At 43.5% G+C, this 25,123-nt stretch overlaps 1 protein-coding gene across 1 annotated transcript in view; it reads left to right on the top strand.

Moving 5' to 3' along the window:
- The first annotated feature begins 4,035 nt into the window (after positions 1–4,035).
- Positions 4,036–25,123, top strand: part of LOC136017986 (deubiquitinase DESI2-like) — a 63,965-nt gene continuing 42,877 nt past the window's right edge. The window contains exons 1-2 of the mRNA XM_065686799.1: positions 4,036–4,091; positions 5,141–6,384. Coding sequence (XP_065542871.1) covers positions 6,346–6,384 — 39 coding nt within the window. The 5' untranslated portion in view covers positions 4,036–4,091; positions 5,141–6,345. The remainder of the gene's footprint in view (positions 4,092–5,140; positions 6,385–25,123) is intronic.

Raw genomic sequence — 25,123 nt, 5'->3', positions numbered from 1 at the left:
AACCTGAAGCTCTGGGTTTTGGTAGCTCTGTAGAAACAAACACAGCTTTTTGCTTTGGCACTGTTAACCAGCATCTCCCTGCATTTAGACTTGAAAGAGATTAGCACATAGGTCCTTTGTGAAGGGCTGTAAATACTGACTAAAGCTGGGGCCACTCTTACAGTGTCAAGAAAAATAGGTGGAAAATGGCAAATGTGCACTGCTGCCGGCTGTCTTTTGCAGTGAGTTTTTTCAATTCATTTGCCATTGCCAAGTAAGACCTCAAACTAAGCTCAAGGAATGTGAGTGGGATGGGACACTGTCACTGGTTTCTTTGGCATGTATTTCAGTTTACACTATAGCAGTATTCAAAAACATTGGTAGCCAGATTATGCCGTGTGTGTACCACAGCAGGGTTATGAAAATTTTGGGATGGGAGGAATGAGGGGAAAAATACAGAGTTCCATCTCCAAATCCTGATAGATATTTTTTCTTTACCTGCAGATGTTTCTTCACTGTTTGATCATTTTATATATGAACAATTTTGTTTGAGAAAGCACTACAGTGGGTTTTGGCTTGAATTAAGTATTGTTTGAGTAGTGTACACATGTCTAATGGTTAGCCACAGCCTGTTTGCTCATACAGATTATGTGCAGGGGGCATACCTCCAGGTATGTCTTACAGAATATATTGGGTTTACACTAAACCTTGTAAAGCTGTAAAATGCTATCTGTATTCAGAGATCAAATAAATCAACTGAAGGGTCTAACACTGAAGCTCTTTTTGCTCAGAGGGAATGAGCTGCCCACCCTCTGTATCTAATCAAACAACAGACAAGCTTCTCCCAGGGAGTTAGAGAGCTACCATCTTTGCTTAGGCGTAAATGGGCATCTCACTCTTTAAAATAACAGAGATTTTTGAGTGACAGAGTAAAATGAATCAAGTGAAACTGGCATAGTAATACCTATATGTGGTGCTGGTCAGTAGAGCACAGTAGCCTTGAAACTATCAGAAGGCACTTGGGGATATACCTGCCATCCGATGTGGTCTTGGGTGTGTTTATTTCAGAGGCTAAAAGGTTCCTTGTGTTGTCTGGATGCTATAATAGCCCCAAAGAATCACAGCATGCTATTGTATCTGCTGGCTAATCGTCCAACATGCAGGTAAAAGCAAGTAAACAAGAAAAGGGAATTAAGTTTTAGTATTCTGGGGGGACACAACAACAACAACAACAACAACAACAACAACGACGACGACGACGACAACGACAACAACTCCAAAAACCAATCCACCAACCAACCACAGTGATTTGTAAAGAAATTAATACAACCAAAGTAAAGATGGTATTGCACTTGTAGTTACTAACTACTGTTACCAAGCTGTAAGCCTAGCTGGCAAGTTGTATTTTACCCTACCTTACACATACAATCAAAAATCTCAATGGAAAAGTTAAAAATTAGGACTAGTTTTGAGATGCCTTTCAATATTTTTGTGGTTTCTTAATTTCCTTTATATTCAGGTTCTATGAAAGGATTGCAAAGAGAGGCAGGGATAAGGGATAATAAAGGATACTTAAATTCTGTGAATTTGGTATGCCTTTATGCATCTCTTTAATCAATATCCTGTACCACTACCTTTGCTAACTTTTCTAGAATGACTGAAATGCAGCTATGATATTGCTGCAGAATACGATACTCAGCTTGACTGAAAAAGAGACACATGATTCCTGGGCATCTAGTGGCTGGACTCTAATCAATAGGCAGTTTGAAGGTGCTGAAACAGTGCAGCTTAGTAGCTAGGGAACATGTCTAAGCACAAGTATTGGAACTTCCATCCTCTTTTCTGTGGATTGTCTTCCCCCAGTGTAAAATACATAAATTGCTTTGGGAATGGAGCCCAAGTCGTCCTTTGTTGTGTGGTGGAAAGATATAAGGTACCTACATGAGGTCTGTAATTTGAAGGTTTGGGTGCTTTCCTTGATGGGTGAACTTTAAATCTGCAGGACTAAGAGAGCTCAGGTTTCAATCTAAGTACCTCCTCAGACAGTCCTGGAATAAGGCTACAAAGCTCCAGCACCTACCCAGGAGGTGATTTATTGTTGTAGATGAAAGAAGGTCACTGCAGCTCTTTACGTTCTTGAATATTCTTCACCAATCAAGGACCTGAAAAAAATATTATTTCTAGTTTTTAGAAGACTATTTTATACTTCCTTTAAAAAGACTAGTCTTGGCTGATGTACTCATAATGGAATAATAATGACAACTTGACATGGGCAAAAGCATTATATGTAATCCAAAATGAGAAGTTGTCAAAAAGTATAATGGACAGCCAGCAGTGATGTAGCTGATGTAGAGACAAGACCATTAAGTATCTTGAAGTTTGAACTGGGCAGCCCCACTGAGAAATGTTCTTGAAAGCCCCTAGTAGGTTGCTAAGGAGCCTTTGAAAGTACATGAGGGTAAATTAAGAAAAAATGTTAAAGTACAATTTCTGAATAGTAACACAAGCAGACCCTCAGATACCACCCTCACCTCTAATACAACCATTAGTTCTTTCTTGTACTGCTGTTCTTTTGTTGTTGTCCCTGGTGAAATGACACAGCACAGTGCCCAGCGCTGTCACTTTTGTGACTGGGACCTGGAGGGGGTGGCTGAAGCTCTCAGTTACCTCCTTGAAAAATGTACCAGGTAATTACTGAAGTCTGTATCTGATTCTTGGTTGTCCAACCCATGTTGGATGGTGGCATTATTTTCCTTTTAACCCTTTTCACCTCTTTTTTTAATGTAAGAAGACATGTAAGTCTACATTGTCTGCTTTAGACAGTGATCCTTCAAGATGCACATTTACTTATGCCATGAATAGTGAGTGTGGATGACCACAGTTAAACTGTATACATTAATCCCTTGGAAGGGAGTGCTAGTGATGTGAAGAATCCGAGAAAATTAGGCCTTGCAACAAACTGTTTAAATGTGAATTGAGGTGTTGTCCAACTTTAAGCATATGTATACGAAAAAATGTGTGTTTCTGCTCTGTCCTAAAAGTAGCATAAGTGGTTTAAGGAAGAATTCAAAAGAGATCCCAAAGTTCCATCTGCTCTAGCAAGTAGTAAGAAGAACCTTCCTTTTCCTCTGTATTTGCAATTTATTTAAATTTTGATTCTTTTACAGGGCAAGACTTGGATTCTGGTGCCTGTTGGCAGTGGGGCTGTCTGCAGGTTCATAATCACACACCTGAAATAGAACAGTTCAGTTTCTTGGCTGGTATCAGTCTGAGCTGCTGCTGAAACACTTCAACACAGCCCATGGCAAGCCTTGTAAAGAGTTTATGGGATTGTTAAACAGCTTGTATTAACGTTAGGACATTTGTATTCAGACTGATCCCTATAGAATGGGGTAGAAAAAAGAACCTTCAAAGGACACCGATGAGGCTAAGTCACCATGTGGAGCAACTCCCTTCTATGAAGGGGAAGAAAAGGGAGCCTAGAGCAACGGTATTCGTAATGTAGCTCTTGCAGTTACATTTCAAGTTGGGGTGAGTGAATCCAGGTCTTAATGTGCAAGCGACATTTGCTGTCTGTCCTACAGCAGAAGTCCTTTAAATAACAATTTCACATTTAGACTGGATTTGATCTCTTAAAGCAAGAAGGTGAATTTAAAGACAAGCTTTTGATTTAATTTTTTTCCCTGTTTGTATCTCTAAAATTTAGAAGTGGAATTCTGCTCTTAATTTATAGCTTCCCTCCCCACAATAATTATTTCAGAAATGTTTACAGGACCAAACATCTAAGACTGTGGCTGCCTGTCACCTCTCCCAATCCTAGGTTATTTATACATATTTGTCTCTGGAATGTGGATCTGGTTTAAGTCTTTTTATTTATTTTGGTGAACTCTAGGCACAGCAGATATTGCAGTTAATTAGCAAGTAGCCATGTGGACAAGCATGGAAAGAGGTTGTGTGCCACTTTTCCAATTACATCAGTTGGTCTAATATTAGCTATTCCCTCTCTTTCATGTCTCCTTAAAACATCACCATCATCAGGGCAAGACGTGCCCAAAGTGACAATCTCAGGATCTTTGACAGCTTGGCACAAGCCCTGTGTGATTCAGTAGAAGGTTTGTTTTACAAGTTACGGCATAAGTGATGGCACTTAACCCCTTGCAGAAGGAGCTTTTCATTGCTTCATGGTCTTTAAAATGCTGATGGGGCTTAGTCTGTTCTCTGAGCAGAAGCTGGAATCTGGTAGTGGGGAGGAGGAGGAACCTTTTCTGACCTGCACAGACTGCTCCTGCAGGCCCAGGCTGCTGAGCCAGATGGTAAATGGCACCTAACAGAGAAGTTGGAATTGATGGGTTACAGGGTGGTTGGGGTGCTGGCCCCACCCCCTGTGCCATGTGTGGAATTGCCTAGCCCACCCTTGGACTTACTAGCCCATTAGAAATTACTGTGCTGGAGTTTCTGCCGCATTGAATGCCATCGTGGCCAGGCTCAAGCCATGGCTTTGCTCTTTCACAATGCAAATGCATACTGTTAGGGCAAAGCAGTTCTGGGTCTCCTCAGGCACTGGCTGGAGGAAAAGTTTTATATCTGACTCTTCTGGGCTGACATTTAGCTATGCAGGATATGGGCTCACTCTCCTTTCGTGCTGCCTGCCTTCACCACAAATCCTCCTACACACTGTGTAACAAGTATTTACAAGGCTGCAGCTCTATGGTCTTGTCCTTCCGCTCCTGACAAAGGGAGGTGAGCCCTTTCCCCGGACAGGATGGTTCCCATGTGGCTAAAGACAGTATCGGGAAGGGCTGGGGCATGCTGGGCTTTGATGATGTAACGGGCTCCCTGCAATTTTCATTGAGATCTGGTTGGCTGTGAGCTGGCAGAAAGCCTTAGATACGCCTCCAACTCAGATGAGGTCATGCCTGCCTCTTTTGGGGGGAGCAGGGGGAGCTGCTTCATAAAGTCTGTGGTGTCAGAACGCTTAAGGTCAACATGTGAATTCCCCCACCACTGTAAATTTCTGGGTGCAGGAGCCCCCTTCTTTCCCCTCTCAACTGCACCCTTTCTCAGCACCACCACAGGCTCTGCTTTCCCTTTAAAGAGAGAGGAGGAGCACAGGGAAGATGCGTTTACCGCAGTCGATTTTGTAAATGACTCTCGCATCCAGGTCAGAGGGAAGTGTTTGCTGGCAAGGCATTGCAGAGCTGCCCGGACCTAACACGAGTGTAAAGTAGCTCCAGGACAGAAGAAACTCCAGACCCCGCCGCTGCCTGAAGTGAAACTACTCGCTCTGCCCGGTCTCTTCGTCCCTTCTCCGCCTTCCCACCGTGTGCCATGCAGAGATGCTTCCAGCCAGTAGAGGACGGGGTAGGTTTCCCCGGCTGTCAGTCAGTAGGGGTTGCCCGGCTCGGGACGAGCTGATCCTGAAATAAGGACTGACCCTGGCTGAGAGCAGAGCGCGCACAGCTGGGGGTGCCCTGCCCCGGCTCCGCACCGCGCCTGGAAGCAGAACCTGCTCCGCATCTTCCTCCGTCCGGTTCCGGCGCCGGGTAATCCCGCGTTATCTCCTGCGGAGAACTGCCCACTAACTTCGGCGCCGACGCCGGGTCTGCCTGCACGGCTGCGGCAGGATGGGGGTTGCAGCATCCCCCTTCTGCCTCGGGGGCACCCAGCCCCCTCCTCTTCCTCCTCCCACCATCGAGCCCGGCGCTGAAGCCCCTCTGGCACAGCCTCTTCGCCATGTCCTGCCAGGGGCGGAGAGCCTTCCCCGGAGCGCCTGAGCACGGACCGAGCCCCAGCACCGCGGACAGCTCCCGGCCGCTGGCGCGACGAGACCTAGTACCGCGGACAGCTCCCGGCGGGCCAGGGCGCGCTGACCGCGGTCGGTCTGTCGATCAGTGCCCTGCTCTGGAGCTGCTCCGTGCCTCAGCGCACAGGTTCATTGCGGCCACCCACCCCCCTCACGGTGCCAGAAGAGGGCTCATCTTTGGGCTCAGAGTCTGTTTGTCCTCTGTGGATCGGGATTTACAAGTGTGGACGGTGCCTGGTTACAGTGGTATGTGAGTCTACAGGCCCTGAGGTGCACTACAGAGTTAGAAAGAAACCTTGGATCTGTTGTGCTGTGGAGGGGTCAGAAAAACCCTATACAACCAGCAAACCCAGCCCAAGCCTTCCAGCCCCCCTGCAACCAACTTTACCCCCTCAACCGCAAGAATTCCCTCCTTTCATCTTCCCTCCATGCTCCTTCCTTCAGAGACTGTAGGATGAAGCAATTCCTTCTATCTGGCTCAGGGTAAAAGCATACCCTGGGGGCAGCAACACACATCTGGCACGGACTGAAAGGTTTTAATCCAGCATCAACTGCAATCAACAATGGCAAATGAACCAGTGATTCTGAATGTTTATGACATGGTGAGTATGAAACAGTATTGATTTGGGGGTGGGGTGGGTGGGGTGAGTGCTGTGTGGAACAGTGGGGTCGGGTGGGAGTCTGTGCTTGGAGGCAGGTGTTGTATGAAGAGCAGCCAAGCACAGATCCCAGAGAGGCTGATCCCTCACTCTCCTTCCTCCCAAACTCCTCATCCAAGCATGTCATGTTCTGACTGTCAGAGATAATGCTGACCCAGGCTTTTTTCTTTGAAACGTTTAGCATATTGGGACAGATTACAGGTAAAACTGTGCCTGATTTTCTGCAGGATATCTCAGGTGCAGCAGTGGGTGAGGGGAGGACTTTTTAATTTCCAGTGTCCCAGTTAAGGAAGAAGATTTGATCACCTCTCTGTTGGAGATAATTGTCCTTTAATTTTAAGTGAGCAAGGACTCCCAGGCTGTGGGGAGGGGTCAGGATATCATCCAGGGAGGAGAAAGAGCTGTTGAATTGCAATAAGGACACCATTTCTAGGCTAATCATCTGCATCAGTTCCTCATAAGTATAAGATTGTAGTTAAGAATTTTCTCTGAAAGTTGATTGCAGCAATAGGAGTAAGAAACTGTCTGCACTGGTGAAGTTTCAACACAGGGAGGGGCACAGGGACCTGCTGCTTGGCAATGTTTCCTGGAAAGTTCACAGTGTAGCAAGTGTCTTTCCTTGCCCTCCTCTTACAAGGGGGGGATGTGAGTGAGAGTTGTCTGTGCTAACACATCAGATCGAAATCCTAGCCTTGGCATAAGCCCCCAAAGAGAAGAAGGCTTGGCACAACATGTTTGCTTTCTGGTCCAACAGAAGCTTAGGAGAGGCATGTTCAAATGAGGAATGTTTTGATGGTGGTGCACTTCCCCTCTCTTTTTTGTTCATGAACTAACAATTGAAAGAGTAGTTTTCAGATCTTCCAAATATTTAGTGAACTTTGCTGGGGAAAATACAACCTTATGAGGTCCAGGTGCTGACTGAGCTCTATATATCTAGCTCCAGACCTTTAAGATTATACATACCTTTGTTTTTTTGTCATCAGGCAGTGACAACATTCAACAGGAAGCCCACAGAATAGTGTGGGTTTCCCTGCTGGGGGAATTCACAGAATAGACACCAAAGAGATTAGGAGTGGGTTGCTGTAGATGTCCAACACCTTCTTATTACAAAGATCAACTGATCTTTTTTTGAATAAAAAATGGGTTGTTTTCTGAGGGAAGAGGGACTGGTAAGGGCTGTTTAGGTAGGACTGTATCTGTATTGAAAGACAGTCTGAAAACCGCAACTACAGTGGCTTGAAGCTGTCTCTTCCAGAGCTATTATTGGTAAAATTGAGTAAGTTGGAATAAAATCTTTCCCTTTGGGCCTGAGTGTTTAATGGTCAGCTGCTTGTCAGCCTGAACTGTGAAGTCTCCCAAGCTGTTCCTTAACCAACAGGTCTGGTAACCCAAGCAAGTGATAGCTAGTGCTTGGTAACAAGGGACAGGCATCGCAAATGCACACACAAGAGTTTCTCATTAATACTTTGAGGAAGAGAAAGGGATTGTGTTGTCCTTTTGTTATGTCCACTGTTTTCCTTGCAATTTTCTTAGTTTTTTTCTGCAGCAGGTTGTGGCCTGAACTTTCCTTTCTCAGCCATTGTTGAGCTGTCCTGAATCAGTCAATGTTTTGCTACTGAGCTGAAGAGGTCCAAATACTGGATGGACATGGTTGTTGCCTTTTTTCATGTGATTGACACCAAAGATGAAGTCCAAAGGAATTATAGGAGAAGGTACTGGCTCTTTATGGTTACTGTGTTCAGAGATGGACACCCAGGATCAGTGAACTGAGATGAGGTCACCAGTTTAATTCAGACTGAGTAATCTTTGCTGCTTTGCAAGCCATGAAAACCTAGTGTGTGGGTACTAACTCTATGGGTTAACCGCTCAGTACATAGAAACCATTATATTTTCATATAGCATCTGTTTGACTACCACTGAGTCACCTCTAGTTCAAGTCTTACATTATGTTTATTGAGGCTATATGCTTTTCCATTGCTGCTATGATTTTTAACACCACAGAGTTTGGAATGTAGCCATGCAAAATCTGCACTTTGTTATACTGTGATGGGGAATTGTGGGGGAACTGGGAAATGAGCACATTTGCTTGAATGACTGTTGGAAAACTAGCCTCAGTGGTGTGGGGGGGGAAGACAGCTGGGGATAACAATGAACTGGATGTAAAGCTCTGCTTTCCTGACAAGGAACATGACCCCTTTATGGCATCTGGAAGCGCTTACACTGCAGGAAAACTTACCCCTAGGGCAGAAGTTCAATTACGGGCTTTGTGCAGCTATGAAATACCTACTCTGTGTAGTTTTGTGTATTCAAAGACTATAGCCATTTATCCTTTTACCCACTGGATATGTACCAGGCTTCTTTAGGAAAAAAGTGCTTCTGTTAATGAGGTGTTTTTCACAAATAGCTGGAGCAGATAGATCAATTTGTAGACTTAGTTTCTTCAGCATAAAACAATTCAGCAAAAATCACTGGACATTCAGAATATCATCATCAAAAGCAATTTCCCTCACCCCCAGGTTGCAGGGTAATTATATCTTGTTTCATCTGTTACTAAAGAGCTTGCACACACATGAACACTTGCAAAAGAGACAGGGCAGGAGAACTTTGCTGCTCAATCAGGACATTTTAAAGAGTGAGTATGCAGGATACTGCACTCAGATTTAAGGTGTGTGAACACAGAATAATAATATGGATCAGGATTTGATCATAGATGAGCCTCTTTCCTAATCTGAATCCAGATCTCACATGGACTTACTCTAAGACAAGAGGTGTTTGGAGACCTGCATGAAATAACTGGGTCTATAAAATCTATGACAGAGTTTGCTCTGATCAGTCAGTTATCACTTTGCCTTTTGAGGGATAAATCAAATTCTCCTTCATAACTTGCAGCTCTATTCCCTCCAGTCTGCCTTAATAGGCTATTTATCATGGATCAGATCATACTTTAGGTCACAGGTCTGACTTCTTTCAGCCAGGATATCATCCTGTTTCCTCATCGCTTTAAGTCCTTGTGGCTTACTTTGGAATAGTTGACTTAATCACTGTACATTAATAAATGTTGCCTATTTAAATCAGACAGAAGAGTAACTGCAATTATTGCCTAGGTTTAAATCTTTAACAAGCAAGCTAAACACATTCCACTAAAAATAGTTCGCTTGGAGGAGATTCAAGCTGGGGGCTCTCAAAATATTTTCAGCTTATTGCATAGCACATTTATGCTATCAAATTAAAAGCAAAGATATTCATATCACTGCTGTCCCTCTTCTGTTACAGATATTGTTGTCCTGAATTTCCACTGTCTTTGTTACTGATAGCATTCAAAACTGTCATTTCGATCTACTGGTATTTTGCTTACTCTTTATGCTGGGGAAAATGAGCCCCTGAGATGTGCTGCAGAGAAGAATGAGAGCCCTGTTCAGCAGGGAGCCAGGGAGCAGTGTTACAGGGGCTGTTTGGATGAGAGGGGTGAGTCACTTTCTTGTCCTTGTCCCCCTGTTATTTCATTGATTCCACTGACATTTCTTGTCATCCTCTCTGAAGTGAATGAGAGGGAAACAAGATTCAGGTCACCGTAGATGCACTCTGAGGTTTTTCCCTGTGACTTCTAACTTCAGAGAGGTAGCCAAAATGTAATTATTGTAATAATGGTCCTTCCATATTCTTTCAGTTATTTATATAATTTGCCAGATAAATGGCTGAAGGCCAATGGCTGATGGCAAAGAATGTCCCTGTAGGTGTCTGACTGGGGTCTCTCTTGCTTCACTGATCAGTGAGTGGGTCATGGTGTCATCAGTTTGATTTCTCCGTCACACCAGTTAAGTGGATCACCCAAGTGGCCCTGACAGAGAAACAAACACAGTAGCATTCTTGTCTCCACAGCAGTGATAAAGGCCTATTTTGTGACCTTAAGGCAAGCAGCCTGTGTTGAAGTAGGGGTGGTACATTGGGCTGAGGATGTAAAAGTTTATAGACATGCATGTAGTTTCTAAGAGTTCCAGGACATGAATCTCACTCACTCCTGCTTTTTATTGATGCAGTGGAACTGAGCATCCTGGGAGGATGCATGTGCACAGGAGGCAGCATTTCTGGGGAGGGAGAGAAGGAGGAAGGTGGTGTTACAAACCATAACAGTTTGTAATGACTTTTCTCCATGGTTTCAATTGTACCACCAAGAAACAGTGACCATGCTCTGTGTGGCCAATCAGCTTGTGGTTTCCCAGCATAAACTGATCAGAGATGACCACAGCCTGAGAATGGCTTAGGTATGTGGAGGAGTTCTGGTGAGATTGTTTCCACCTGGCTTTACGAATGTCTGTCATCTTACAGTTGCTTCTACATAGAGCTGGGTTCAGGGAGTGAAGGCTGGCGGGAGGTTACTGGGTCAAGATGAGCTAGATGAAAAGCTGTGGTGTGGGAACCTCTATGTGTGATTCTGCAGGGACGGGGTTAAAATTGGGTTTTGCTTATGTGCTCTGAGAAAAGGCATGTGAGAGTCCCTGCATGAAGAGGACATGTCAGCTATCTGTGAGGAAAGGCAGAAAGGGTCTGTATGGCCATAGAATAAATGCATAAAACTTTAGTGCCTTAAGCCAAATTCTGTGATGCAAAATAATATTGCAGAGGTGGGAGCTGCGTTTCCTTTTGCACTTTTCAGCTCTGTTATTTTCAGTATTTTACTGAAATCCTTTGCTCACATATGATTTGGAGGTGATGATCTCTTTGTACCCTTGAAAACCAGCAGATTTACCATCCTATCATCCCTTCTTGGCTTCCTAGGCATGTGGAAAAGAGAGACATGGCCACTATAATTAAATGCTTTGAGACTGAAGGAACAGAGATGCTTTGTACCTCTACCTTGAGCAAAAAAGGGGCCTTTGAGTCTGTTTTAGAAAAAGCAATGGGATTGCAAGCAAAGCACTTCATTCTGTAGCATGTTTGTTTTAAGCCCTGACTAAATCATGGAACATTTTATTCTCTCTCTGGAGGAAAGAATAAGTTTAGTTACTCAAAAAAATGTCAACATGTTTGTGATTACTGTTAGTAGAGGTCTCAGCTCTCAGCTGACTTAGAAGAGTGAGAAATGCTATTGGAGGTGTCATCTCATCTCTGCACTACTCATTGCTTGTTTGTGAGTTGCTATGTATGGAGATGTGCAGCATCACCTGACTCTACTTGGAGGAAGCCACATGGAAAGCAAGGGGACTTTTCATCAAGTAGGTTGATAGCTGTGGAGTTTCTTGCTGCAATGAGCTGAAGAGATGCTCTAAGTCAATAGAGCAACTTGTGGCCTCGAAAAATCAAGTGATAGTCACTAGGATCTCTTCTTTCTTTTTCATCCTTCATATGTTGGCCAAACAGAATTTATTTAACAAAAGAAGAGCAAAATGTGAATACTGCATTTTCTAACGAAACTCTGGCAACTCCTAATATATATTATATTATATTATATATATATTATATTTCAGAACAACTTTATATATATATATATATATAACAGCTTTATATATATAAGGTTGTTCTGAAACAAAATCATCACTTTTAAAAACACATTAAATTAGATGTTTTGACTATTCCTTAAAATATTTGTCAGTCATCTCTGGTCAAAACTGCCAAATCTGAATCACTTCAGTTCTCTGCAACACAATGTTCACTCAAAAGTTTGCCACGTTCTTGGAATGGCTCAGTAGGTGTATTACATTCTTACTTACTCTGTGGCCACTCTCAAAGCTCGTAAGAATTCCCTCTTCCATGAATAAGCTGTGGCTAAGGAAGATCTGGGGTGTTCTATCTTCTTCACTGGCTTGTTGTTGAGGGTAAGGTCAAAGGTAAACCCTTAAATTTCTGACAGAAAAAGATATTTGCCTTATTTATCATTGGCTCTTTTTTTTTTTTTTTTTCCCAGTGCCATATTCATTCTGCTGTCTTCAAACCATATGAAGTACAGCGTAATGGATAACAAAACAGAATGGTGAAATAGCAGATGCCTGGTGTCTGGTGATGGGTTCCCCATAGTACTATAACATAAGTGCAGAACTGGTTTTGTCTCTAAGAGTAGCTGAACATAGTGGTAGTCACAGGCGGTAGTGTGAGGGATCAGGCAGACCTCAGATGCTTGTTTTCTGTGCCTTCCTAGAGCTTTTAGTTGTCCTTTACCCTTTTTAATTGTTTTGTTGGTTTTTGTTTGTTTGCTTCTGTTTGGGTTTGTTGTGTGTGTGCACGTGTGCGTTTTTTGTTCAGGTGTTTCGCTTTGAGCTTTTTTGGTAGGACTGAGTTTAGAGTATTAAATTGTGGTTATGCTGCATAGTAGGTCTGGGGTTCATAATCACTGATCTAAAGTGATGGTCTTGCTGCAACATCTGTAACTGTAGTGTGATACCATGATACTTGTTATTATGGGTCCAAAAACTCTCTTGGAAGACTCTTCCCTAGAGGCCAAAGAGACCAGATAGCTCATTGCTGTGAATAAGACAGGAGGCAGAGAAAGCTGCTCTTACTGGATGTCAGCAGAGTCCTGAGCCCAACATGTGAGAGGGCTATCCAGACTGCTTTGCTTTTCTTGGATGCAACATTTTCCAGTGCAAACACTCTTGACTTAAAAAAAAAATAACACCTTTAAAAATAATAATATTATTTTATCAGAAATCTGATGGCAGTATGTTAAAGTTTTCAAATAAATCAGGCTGAATATCCTGGCAGTGTGTACAGGTGAGGAAAACTAAGCTTTATTTCTGCTTCTGTTTTCCTCCTGGACTGCATCAGTTTAGTTTGAGTGACAACAGGCTGACCTCAGGCAGGCCAGTCATGGAATGGGGCTGTTGCCTTGCCCTGCTTGAGCTCAGAAGCAGAGGGGAAAGGAAAACAGTTTGGTGATGCAAAGCACTGTGATGCAGTCAATGCCTGATTCAAGCTTGTGAGAAAATGATGGAAAGCAACCAGACATCCATTCTTTCTTGTATCTTTGGAGAGAGGAAATCAACTGGAGGAAGATTGAAAAATGGATACACTGAGTTGCAGCTGAATCTGTTCCTTCAAGGAGAAGGAATTGAAATGTGGCATCTGGTCTAAACCACTTAAGGAGCTAAAGAGTAAGTGGCATGGCCTTGGTTAGTAAGTCCAGTGATGAAGTGTGCCCATTTATGCATAATAAATGGATTTTTGTTGTCTTAGCAACAGCCTGGAGATGTGTTATCCATCAGGGGAAGTCTGTTTTGACATTGTCAGGGTGACAAGCTGGCTACCTGTCCATGTTACTGCTGATCTTCTCCAGCACAGCAGTTCTTTAGCTAACTACTCTATCCTTACGCATGAGATGTTTTAAGAGCTTGATGGCAGCTATGGCAGTCATCCCATCAGCAAGCTTATCAGTCCAGTGCTCTGTTGCCCAGTGGACTGACTTGAACTGATTCATCCAGGGCAACATGGGAGTTCTCACTTATGCTAGTCATGCATGAGCTAGGAAAACTGCTCCACAGCATGCTCTCCTTTACATCAGCAAGTATAAGAAACCGTTACAAGTGAGGAGAACCTAGGAAAGCTAACACAGTGTAAAAAATGTGTGAATCTCTGCTTCTGGAGCAAAGCTTCGCAGGTCCTGTCGTGAAGGGCTCTTAGGTTGGTTCCTGCAGGTAAGAATCTGATTTACTGTCTTTACACATTTCAAAGCAGCTTGAGCTCTTGTGGAGTCAGGAGTATTATGGCCAGGAGTTTGAGTGCAAGACCAGTGGCTTAAGGTAAGGTCAGCTCTAACCTAGAGGTACAGAAAACTTTTACTGCTACTGGAAGCTGTCCTTTAACCCCATCTGCAGGCAAAGTCACAGTCCACTGTCCTGTCTCTGACCAGCTCTGGGAGCTCTGCTTCTTCTTATAACCATATGGAAACAAATATTCTCTGGTGCTTTTGGGGGTTTCCCCAAACAGCAAGGCAGGCTCCTTTTAGAACAGGGCATTTCTGTCAGCAAGACTGGCTCATTAGGCTGTGAAGATTCCTAATGTCACTTGCCTGTTCTTTGAGACAAACAAACCAACCCCAAAACCAAACCAAACCCTCTTAGAACTGATGAAAGCTGATGTACTGGAGGTTGTCACTCTCCTACCAAATAAATTTACATTGGCAGTAGTAAAGCAGACCCTTCTGCCTTTTGTACCTTATCTCTTGTTTAGAGGTTGAACTGCTCTGGTGTCTCGGCTCAGCTGGTCATCCAGCTTCCTACTGAGGCAGCCCACAGGGACAAGTTACACAAGTGGTGGGAGCTTCTGCTGGGGAGGGCTGAGCATTAGTGCAGAGCTACTAAGTTGGAACAGCTGTCAGATCCATTTCTAAGTCTGGTGAATGGCAGGTATATATAGTTGTGCATACTGCAATGAACTGAATTTAAATGGGTGTCCTAGGGCCAAAAGCTATGTTAGTGACCTGGGCTGCCCTTATTCTAATTCTCTATTTGTTTCAGTCTGTCTTGTTCCTGTGATTATGCCAAGACGACACAGCTGAAGCTGGGGAGGAAGGCAGAGATCAATCAATATGTAAAATCTATATCTGTGTTAGGGAAGAAAAGAAGCAAAATTTACAAGTCTGATGATTCTTTCTCTAGCAAATGGACTCATACTGTTAGGAAAGAAAGTGTTTGATACTGTTCTAGGTAAACTCTGGATATTCTTGAGTATGCAAGATCTAGAGTAGATACCTCCTTACTTCAGAGCTTTACCTAATCAGCATGTGAATCTGTGAGACTTCTCCTCTCAGAGCAAAATATAAGCTATATCCTAAAAGTGAAAAATTGTTTTAATTGCTAACTTACTTTTTCAGAAATGAATCTTAAGGTGGCTGGAAAAGCAATGACAAGGGAAGAAGAAATGCTGTGGATTATAAATGATATCTGATAGGTAGGATTGCTTACCTACAAAAGCAAGTGTCAAATGCTAGAAATGCTGAAAGCATTTCAGCCTGTTTAATAAGTGCCTTCATCATGTGGGTCAACATGAGTTGAATGCCGTGTGACTAGTGATAGATCCCCATCTCTGGGAGATGGAGGACCTGGCACAGTGTAAGCTCTGTTGGTAACAACCTTCAACCGCGGATCTATTACTGTGCTTTCCATGCAGTCTTATTTAAACCCACAAGGAACTGTCAACCTCTTTACTGTTCTCTTCTGCTAGTGATTGATTTATACCAGATACTGATGCAAGAAAAAAAGCTTCCTAGGTGCTGATTGCTGCCTCAGGGCTTAGAGTGCATGAGGAGCCCAGTGTTGCCTTCTGGAGTGCATTATAGGCTTTGCCATAAATTAGCTTTCCCATGGTACATGATGTTCTTGGCTCATCCGTTTCTCTTGTTCTGCTTGGGACTACTTGGAGCAGTTAACTGTATAGTTGCCCTGTATTTGTCATTTCTCCCAGCTCTGGATCAGCTTGGTGAATGTGAGAAGTGACAGAAAAAGAAGACCAAGAGGTTATGAATAGGTTATCTCTGTCATTAACCTGCACTCTTGGGCAGAAGTTGGGGCAAGAGCCACAGCAGCCTGCTTCTAGTTCCATAAAACGCCAAGGTTGTCAGTATTTCCAAGCACTTTCTTAGCAAATCACTTATCTAGAAAATGAAAGGCTCCATTCAACTGGCTAACTGTTCACAGACATAAAGGGCCATTTTAGGATATCCATCCAACCTCTGGCTTCCTCTCAGGAAAGGTCCAGATCTCCTCCTTCATGAATCCTGTTTCATAGCTATCCATTTTGTAGAGACATCTTGAATATTTTATGGTATTTCAGATGGCATGACATGCCCGGAGGTTCTGCCATGAGCACTACTTCTGTGCTAGAAGAGGATCAGTAGTGGTTCTGCATTTGACTTCTACCATCCTGCCATCTAGTATGCTGATCCATCTGTAGTGACAGAGACCTGGTTAAAATTCCTGAGGGACTCAAACACAACTGCCCTTCATGCAAGTCTGTCATAGAAGTAGACAGCACAAAACTCTGGATTTGGTTGTTCTGGGTCTTTTGAGTCAAATCATTTAGATTTTGTCTGAAATACTCATTCGTCAGGAGAGTGACTGTTTCCAGTGGATCCTAACTGTTCCAGTAGGGTGTCCAGGCTGGAGCCAGGCTATAGTATTACTCATATTTGTTTTCTGACCCGCTGAACACATATTTTATATGAAAGGAATCTATATTTTGTATGAAACAAAACTGCTTCACCATGAAGGAGTGAGGAGGCCTGACTCTAGATACACTGTGAGAGGGTGACCTGTGAGAGGGACCTGCTTTCCTCTGAGGCAGGTAGAGAACCAAGTCCTCTTTGGCAGGCTGAGGTGGTTAGAAAGTTGGTCTGTACCCTCCTGCACAAGTGTCTGGACTCTTCGTTATGAGGTACAAGCAGAAAGCACTTGCTGCTACTCCTGGTAAGTAGAGGCCAACCTTGCTTTTCCCTCTTATTGCTTTGTTTCCATTCAGGGTATTTTTAGCCTGATGTCAAGCTTTGTTGCCTGAGTGGATTTGTGTCTTTTCTGCCCTTTCCTCCTTAGATGGCTACCTAACCCGGAGAGTGCATGTGCAGCCTTTTCTTCTGAGTCTGTCCCAGCACTAAGGGTACACAGTCTAGTGCATCTTTAGAGTATCCCTGTAATGGAGACATTGTGGAAAGGTGGGAAGGCAGCGCTTGGAGGCTTCCAAATCTGCGGAGGCCAGAGCTAAAAATGCATGTCCTGAGCTGAAATCCACCCACCATGCATGTCCTGAGCTGAAATCCACCCACCATCTGTCTCCAGTTCTAACATTCATTGTTCTTGATTGCACTGCCTTTTGCTGTGCCCTTGTTTACTCTAATTTTTTATGGCTGCTTGTTATCCAAGACAGCTGGCTATCTTCTCTTTGGCAGCTCTTTGGGATTTGGAATAGACCTATTTTCTGCTGCTGGAGCACTATGTCTTGCTCTGTGCTCGCTACTGCGAGACTATTGAGGGCCAGTGCATTGAGGAATGGGTTGTACGGAACTGAAACAGAACAGATTCATTCCAGTGTAAAACAGAAATAAACAAGGGCAAAGTAAATGGACCCATTTCAAACTCAGGTGTTCTTGGAACCAGAAGAAAGGAAGTACTACAAATCCTTTCTCCCCCCCGCCCCCGCCATGTGTCTCATATTCTAAGCAAAAGAGCTGTGGCTTCTGCTGAGCAAATGCCTCATTTTGCCTAAATTAATGCAAACCACATAAATCCATGAACATTTCAGTTGTTTTTATTGTCTGGGTTAAATTCTGTCTCCCGCTTTGGGCAGAGTGCTGCTGCCAGGAGATGATCTGCATCATGGTAGCCAGAGGCCTTAGCAAAGCCATGCAAACAGGCAGGACATCACTGGGTGTGAAAGAGGAGAAAGAAAGGGATTCATCCAAACCCCCTGTTAATTGGGTTGGTCATACGTCCCCTGACTGCTGAGAATACTCTTCTGTCACTTGTGTTCAGGCAGAATAATGGAACACTTCATCTGAGAGCTGAATTGGGACGTCAGAGAGAAAGGGGGATAAGGAGGGAGAGGCTCCTTATACTTGTCTTTTTCACAGTCTTCAACCCAACAGGATTAACCACAGTATGAACTTTTCCAACGCTCTTTAAAACACCCGATGCTTCTGAGAGAAAGGCAAGGAAACAGGAAGAGCTAGCTGGAGTAAAAGTGACATTCTATCTTCCAAACCCAGTAACGTTATGCTAGGAAGCTCACACATGCATCTGTGTTTTTTTAAGTGCTGTTTTGTACCATGGCATGTTATTGAAATGCTTCAAGGATTCCTTTTGTAATGTGTAATTACTCTGAGATAGGCAGTTCAGTGCCTACTGCAGCTGCTGTTTTTGGATAATCTTGATACAGTTAAAGCTGTGGCTGGATTAAACAAATTTATGCAGATGGAGAATTTAAAGTTAGAGTAAAGAACAATTTAATACTCTCTAACACACCAGGTGCTAAAAAATCCTGTACTTGGTACCTCTGAACTTGAATTCTACTTCTCGTACCCACAGGGCTTTGAAGCATGCTTCCAGCTGTCTATTACCTCTCCTGAGGTCTCTGAGGTGTCTCATTAAAGCTGATGTTAAAGCCTATTAAATACCTGAACGGAGACTCTAATGATGCATCTCATTTAGGTGAGCTATCACTAGGAATTGGCAGGGCTCATTGCTGCTCTGGTCCCCTAGTGGCTAGGATAGCAAAAGCCACCTGGAGAAGTGCAGGATAATACCTCCTTCTTCTGTGTTGGGAGACAAAAGGCAAACTGTCTAGAAAAGGCTGCTGACTTCCTGGGCACTCCAACCTTGTCACCTTCTCGCCCTACCAGCTCTCTTCTCTGCATCCTGCAAAGTGCAGCCTCAGCTCCCAGAGCTTGCATAGACTCCACTTGGAGTACTGTGTGCAGTTCTGGCGTCCTCTTGCCCATTATGAGCACCTACTAGGAAAAATATGTAAGTATTTTGTTCTCTTGAAAAATACCTCGTGTGTGTGTGTGTGTGTGTGTGTGTGTGTGTGTGTGGTTTAAATCCTGGGGGGTACAACCAGTTTTCTGTGACTTTAGGCTGGCTGGCTGTTGTGCCTCTCTTTGGGATGCTGCTGTTCTGGAAACAGAGAGATGTGAGCTTGTGTGGGGCACTAGGACTTGCCTGTTCTCTCTGTCTAGCATGTATGACAGAGAGACTGAGACCAGAGAATAGGAATGAAAAAAGAAGAAAATCACTCAGCTTGTATTAAGGCACTTCTTACTATTGGGAGTATTCTTATGCAGACCTGACCCCTGGCACCTTCTAGCTGGGACTATTCTAGTGGAAATGGAATGGCACTGGCACTTTAGTTCTGGGTTAGTTTTGATAACATACATTGAAGCAGACCTGAAAACAAACCAAAATCCTGGCTATTTTTCACTCACCTGTAGGGCAGTTTTTACGAGGAATAAATTTGTGTCCTTCTGCCTATCTGCAGAAGCAGCATTGTAGATAATGTCATGCTCTCAGGATCACCCAGAAAAAAAAACCCGTACTGAGTCTCTCTTAGCAGTGTGGCACAAGATACCTTCACTAAACTATCTCGTGAAGCCTGCAGCTGGCACTTGTCACAGCGGTGGCTCTCTAAACACTGACAGCCTCTGTGCCCTTTGTAAAAGTTCCCTGGAGTTCCCAAAGGTTCTCTCCGGTATAAGCATGTTTCTAACAAGCTGTTGAAGCTGACAACTAGAGGCAATTTTACTTTCTTGCCACCATTTAAAATCCTACTGCGGGAAGTCTTAGGTGATGCAGGTAAGTGAACCCATTAAAATAGGACATGTGACTTAAACTGCTCTTTTGGGTTCCCATGACATGATTAGGTCCTCAGGTACTTTTCTGTTCTCCTCCACCCTTCCAGAAATGATCTGACAGGATGCCTTTTTGTCTCGGCCAGTTGATGATAGAACATCACTAATTAGCACAGCTAGGGTCAAGCTCACTTTTATCTCATTCTCTACTAAGATTGCATGGTTGTATGAGACCAGCTCTTGTTTACACGTAATAATAGAAGGAGATGGTTTTTTCCTCCTTTCTGTTCAAACATAACATTGTGTTCAATGATACCACAATGTTTTGTGAAAAGTACAAGTGCTTTGAACATGTGGGAATCAAAAAGCTCCAAACAGCCTGTGTAATGCTGCCAACAAAGCATGTCCTTGGACCCCAGCCGAGAACAAAGAAACCTTCATTTTGAGTAAAGCACTGGATGTTGAGAAAGAGAAATACCAAAGCTTTAGTCCTTGTTCCCACATCAGTCATACTTCTAGCAAGTCATTTAAATCTCTTTGCCTGGGGATGTCTCACTTGTGAGAAGGGAAAGAGTGCTCTTGTTGAAGTGGGGGGAGATGTTTGCGGGATACTTGGGAGGTATCTTTTGGCATCTGAGATGTAACTGCCTGGATTGGTGTGACTCCCATAGGAATGAGAGGCAGCAGCAGGGTTCCTGGGTGGTGGGCTGAGGGGCAGCACCTGCCTGACTGTGCCCAGGTGAGTATGTGCCCTCTTGCAACCTCATTCCTGCTGCCTTGGTGGCTGCCTCTGGCCCTTCTGTCCATCAGGAGGTGGTGGTCCCCCTCCTTTCCCCACCATAGCCTGCCTGGGGAGGTTCTGTGAGCAGTCAGTTCCCACACCTGCTCCTGGCCTTGGCTTTTACTGCCCTTTGACCACATATAGCAGAAGTATTCAGAGGCAGCTGCTATTTCTGTCATTGGCACCCAGACTTCCTAGGAGAAAACTGCTGGCTTTGTGACAGCTGAAATCTGATTCAGAGGAAGCTTTTTACTTCAGCATGCATAACAACCGGGAGAGACTGAAGTAAGGGGGAGGGAAAGACAGCACTCAATTTGCTATTCATTTGATTCTGTCAGGAGAGCCCAAGCAACTTGAGATGACAGAATGCAAATTGCAGACACGCATGTTGCAGCATGGTGGATATTGTTCAAGGGACTGAGGATGGAGAAACAGGGTAAGAAAACAATGCAGCACAAGGGCTGTGTAACGTGCTTCTTGCCAGGACATATTAGCTACCACTGAGCAGCTCTCTACTTTGGAGCCTGCTGGTGGCATTTGCCAGTTTAAAGTCAATGTATCTCCATGTTGTGATGCCATTGCAGGTGCTGGAACAAGAGGGTACCCAAGAGATCTGCTTAGCCTTCTCCTCTCCAGCACATCATCCTTTCTCAGCCTTCCTTAGGATACTTCCCAGTATTTCTCTGGAGAAGGAAAAGGCTGTTATTCCCACTCTGCAGCTAAGGTCCTGGCATGCAGAGAGGCTGACTTGTCCGATTCTAGGACTTGAGGAAAATGAATGAAGCTGCACAAGGGGAAGTTCATATTGGGCATTAGGAAAAATTTCTTCACTGGGAGGGTGGTTGGTCACTGGATCAGGCTCCCCAGGGAAGTGGTAATGGCACTAAGTCTGTCAGAGTTCAGGTCATTATGGTTTAGTTTTAGGTAGTCCTCTCAGGAGCATGGAGTTGGACTTGATGATCCTTATGGGTTCCTTCCAAGCTGAGATATTCTGTGATTAGGTACCTTGTTGCTGCCCTGTCTCTTGGGTTTTTATGTGGAGTTAAGTTTGTGAGACTGTTCATCCTCTTCTCCAGCTCTGGGTGCTGAAAATGCTCTGATACCTTTTCAAGGACTTTGATAGATATTTCATTCAAAGCAAAAGCTTTTATTGAGGTTTCCAGTTTACCTGTGATGCCCTTTGATGGAGTTCAGATAGCTTCCAGCCCTGGAGGGAACTGTGGGTCAGAAGCAGTCTTCCAGCGCTCAGTCTTTTTAAAATGAAAGTGCAGGCTTTCTGTTACTATCATGATTTCCAGTTTGAAAGAAAACTCCTAGGATTTCATGTTGTACTGTGACACCAACAGGATCAGAGATGATTTTTCCCAAACCAATTCATTTACAGAGCAGCTCTGGTAATACAATTGAAGAGGCTTTCTGGAAAGATGTCACTTAGTCAACAGGGGTAAATGAGCCAGAACATGAAAGATTAATGCCACACTTGTTTACCATGACCATGTACAAGTCTTGGACTGAGATAGGAAGAGATAAGGAGAAACAGTCATTCCTAGTTCTGCCCAGTGACTCAACAGCAGGATTGCATTCACGTTAATCTACCAAAATTTATCCTTCGCTTTAGAAATAAAAACTATTGCTGTGGACCCGCCTGAAGTCTTTGTGCCGGTCAGTTTGTACAGGTTATAATTTAATTTGATGGCAAACTGATTTCAATATATTTTTGTGTTTTCCTCGGGACTTGTCAAAATACAGTGGTACCTAAGATTCTGGAGGGATAGCAACACAGTTATCTTACACGCTAGGGTTACAGGAGGTGATGTGGTTAAACACTGCCCTCACATATGTGCTCTGGGGACAGCTTGACAGACTGCAGGCTTTTGGGAAAAATAGCCTAGCAAAGGAGGGGAGAAAAAAGCATCTGTCAGTAAATAGATGGATAAAGATTCTCTGTGCTGCTTAAAAGAAGCAGCAGTCATCTTTACAACATTGACAGGTGGCAATGGGGCAGAAGGGGAGGAAGAGATTCAGAGAATTGTGTGGGTGGTGAAGAAATTAATCCTAATGAATTGGAAGAGCAAATCCACAGTGGGTAGAAACCTTTGGATTTCTGCCCTGTTGGATATGGATAAATGCAAGAGAATCCCTTTTGCACGCAAGAGCTAATTGTGCAATTACAGTGTAATATCAAAACCTGTGCTTAAACTGTATCTTGACTATCAAATCGGAGGCAGATTCCAGTGGTTCCAGAGTCTTTCAGATGGTTGTTTGAAATAGCTCCCCACTTTATATTTCCCCCTCTTCTGAGAAATAAACCTCTGTTATTTATATATATATATATTTTTTTTTTTAAATCATTGTGCTATGATGGAAGAACTCATTTCCAAGGCTTCCTTTCAATGTTTTCATTCTTTTTTACACAGAACACACAAACATAAGAATGACAAACTGGCTCAGAGCAAGGCTCCCTCTAGTCCAATATTATTACTCTTTCCTCTTCAGTGCCTGCTTGTGGCCACTGTGGGAGACAGAGCAGCATAAGCATATATGACATTTCTTTCTAACACTTTCACAGTTTCCAAACATTTTCAGCTTTGGGGCTTCTCTGAGCTGTCTCTCTACTAATCCTCAATGACTCTTTCTTCCATTCAGATCTCCTGAACAAATGTGACCTTTTGTATCAACATCCCTGGCCAGGGAGTTTGCAGGTCTACTGCCTAGTGGAGAAAAGCAAGGTCTCTTTCACCTTTTTAAAATTACTGCCTTTTGGTAGGTTTTGTACATGACAAAAATAGTCAATTCCTATCTACTTTTTTGATGCCACCTGCAGAACCCCACCATATCTCTTTGTCTCATGACTAGTTACATCCTAAAAGACATTTTCTGAAGAATGTAATAAAAATCATTCTTAAATTAGCCATGTCAATATCAGTGCCTTCTCCACAGAATACCAAGAGGTGGGTGTCACAGCATCACCCCTTGCAGAAGTCATGTTGATCCTTGTTGACTCATGTTGATCATGTTGACCCAAAACATCATATTTTTTGTCTGTTAATTTTTGTTATCACTTCCACTGATTAATCCAGTCTAGATGCCAGGCTTTCAAGCTTGTAATTCCTTGATTTCTGATGTGGACCTCTGTTTGAAGATTAGCATTACAGCTGCTATCTTCTGGTGCTTATGTCCTAGAGACATTTTACATGAGAGGCTGTCCATGATCATTAGCAATTAAGCTGTTCTGTCCATGTGGTTCCTCTGTTTCTCTTGGATAAGTGTTCTTCTGCCCCTGGGATCCTCCAGTGCCAATTCTGTCTGTCTGTACCATCCATGTCAGCTTTAAACGGAGCCGTTTCCGAGTTCCTCACTCTTCCTACTCTTTCTACAAAAATATAAGTGAGAGGTTCAGGCATGGGAGTCTCACCAATTTTCTTCTGGTGGAAACAAGAAAGCTCTGATGCAAAGATTTCATGTATTTTCTCTGTAACAGCCGTGTCAAGTCTGAGTTCTCCTTTTACAGCTTTGCTATCACTTGGCCCTGCAGACTCGTGTTTTCTGACGTGTTGGAGGAAGGAGTGAAGATAGCTAAATGTTACTGGTGAGGCACTATCCTTGTCTTTTTTAGGTCTGTCTAGAAGCTAAAAGTGACAATGTTTTCATCTGCTTTCAAAGCACAGGGTCCTGAGACTATTTAGACGAGGAGTGATCAGAAAGAGAGCTCTATGTCTTAAGTGCTCTCTGCTGGATACCTTGGGGCTTTCCTACCCCAATTTGTGGGTTCATGTTGTCTAAATCTTTTATGTGACTGCACTTGAACTAAGGTTTGAGTGCTGCAATGCCAAGCGGTTCCACACTCCAAAGAAATGGAGCATCTGGGTGCTTCCAAAAGCTTCAGTTTTCTTAAGGCTTTAAAACTTAAAATTGATTCCTGTTTACTTCATCCATCTTCCAAAGGCTCACTTGTGATGTGAAGCATGTTCTTTTCCATCCCATCTCTCTGCTGAACCTGGTTGGTATTCTTTCTCAAGGAGGGAATGTTTTTCTTTAGAACTGGCACCAGCACAGCAATTCAGCATCAGGCTGGTCTTGCTCACATCCGTTGTGTGTTGCGATCTCATGAAACAGATGAAAAAGAGCCTGTGCCTTGCTAGGACTGAGTTGGAAGGGAAATAAAGGAAGGTATTTACAAGCATGGGTGCAGAAACTGCTACGGTATTAGCATTCAAGTGAGGTAGAAACCATGACTACATGATTACAGGAAATAGAAATGAAGCTCATGTCACAGAGTGTGGTGGTGTTTTTTTTACAAGGAGTGAGGAAAAAGATGCACTGGTGGCTTGTATGTATATATGCAGTATTAGTTACCTAGAAGCTGCTGCTGCTGCAAGGTGGCAAACCAAACTGTGTATTTATTCTCATTATTCAGAATGTACAAATGCACCTTGGAGAATAAAGTAAGATAGGAGAGACTTAAAAAACTTGCATCTTGTGTAATTTACTTACTGAAGGCTGCTGTTCTCTGAGTAGGCTCACTATTGCCACAGAAATCATAGTAATTTCTAGGGATCCAGCAGTACTCCTGTGCAAGTGACTGTTCTGGAAGAGGGTGGTTAGAAGAAAATAGCTCCTGTAAGGAGACTTGCCAA

The sequence above is a fragment of the Lathamus discolor genome, chromosome 6, assembly GCF_037157495.1.
Source record: "Lathamus discolor isolate bLatDis1 chromosome 6, bLatDis1.hap1, whole genome shotgun sequence".
NCBI lineage: Eukaryota > Metazoa > Chordata > Aves > Psittaciformes > Psittacidae > Lathamus > Lathamus discolor.
This window is presented reverse-complemented; position numbering and strand designations above follow the sequence as displayed.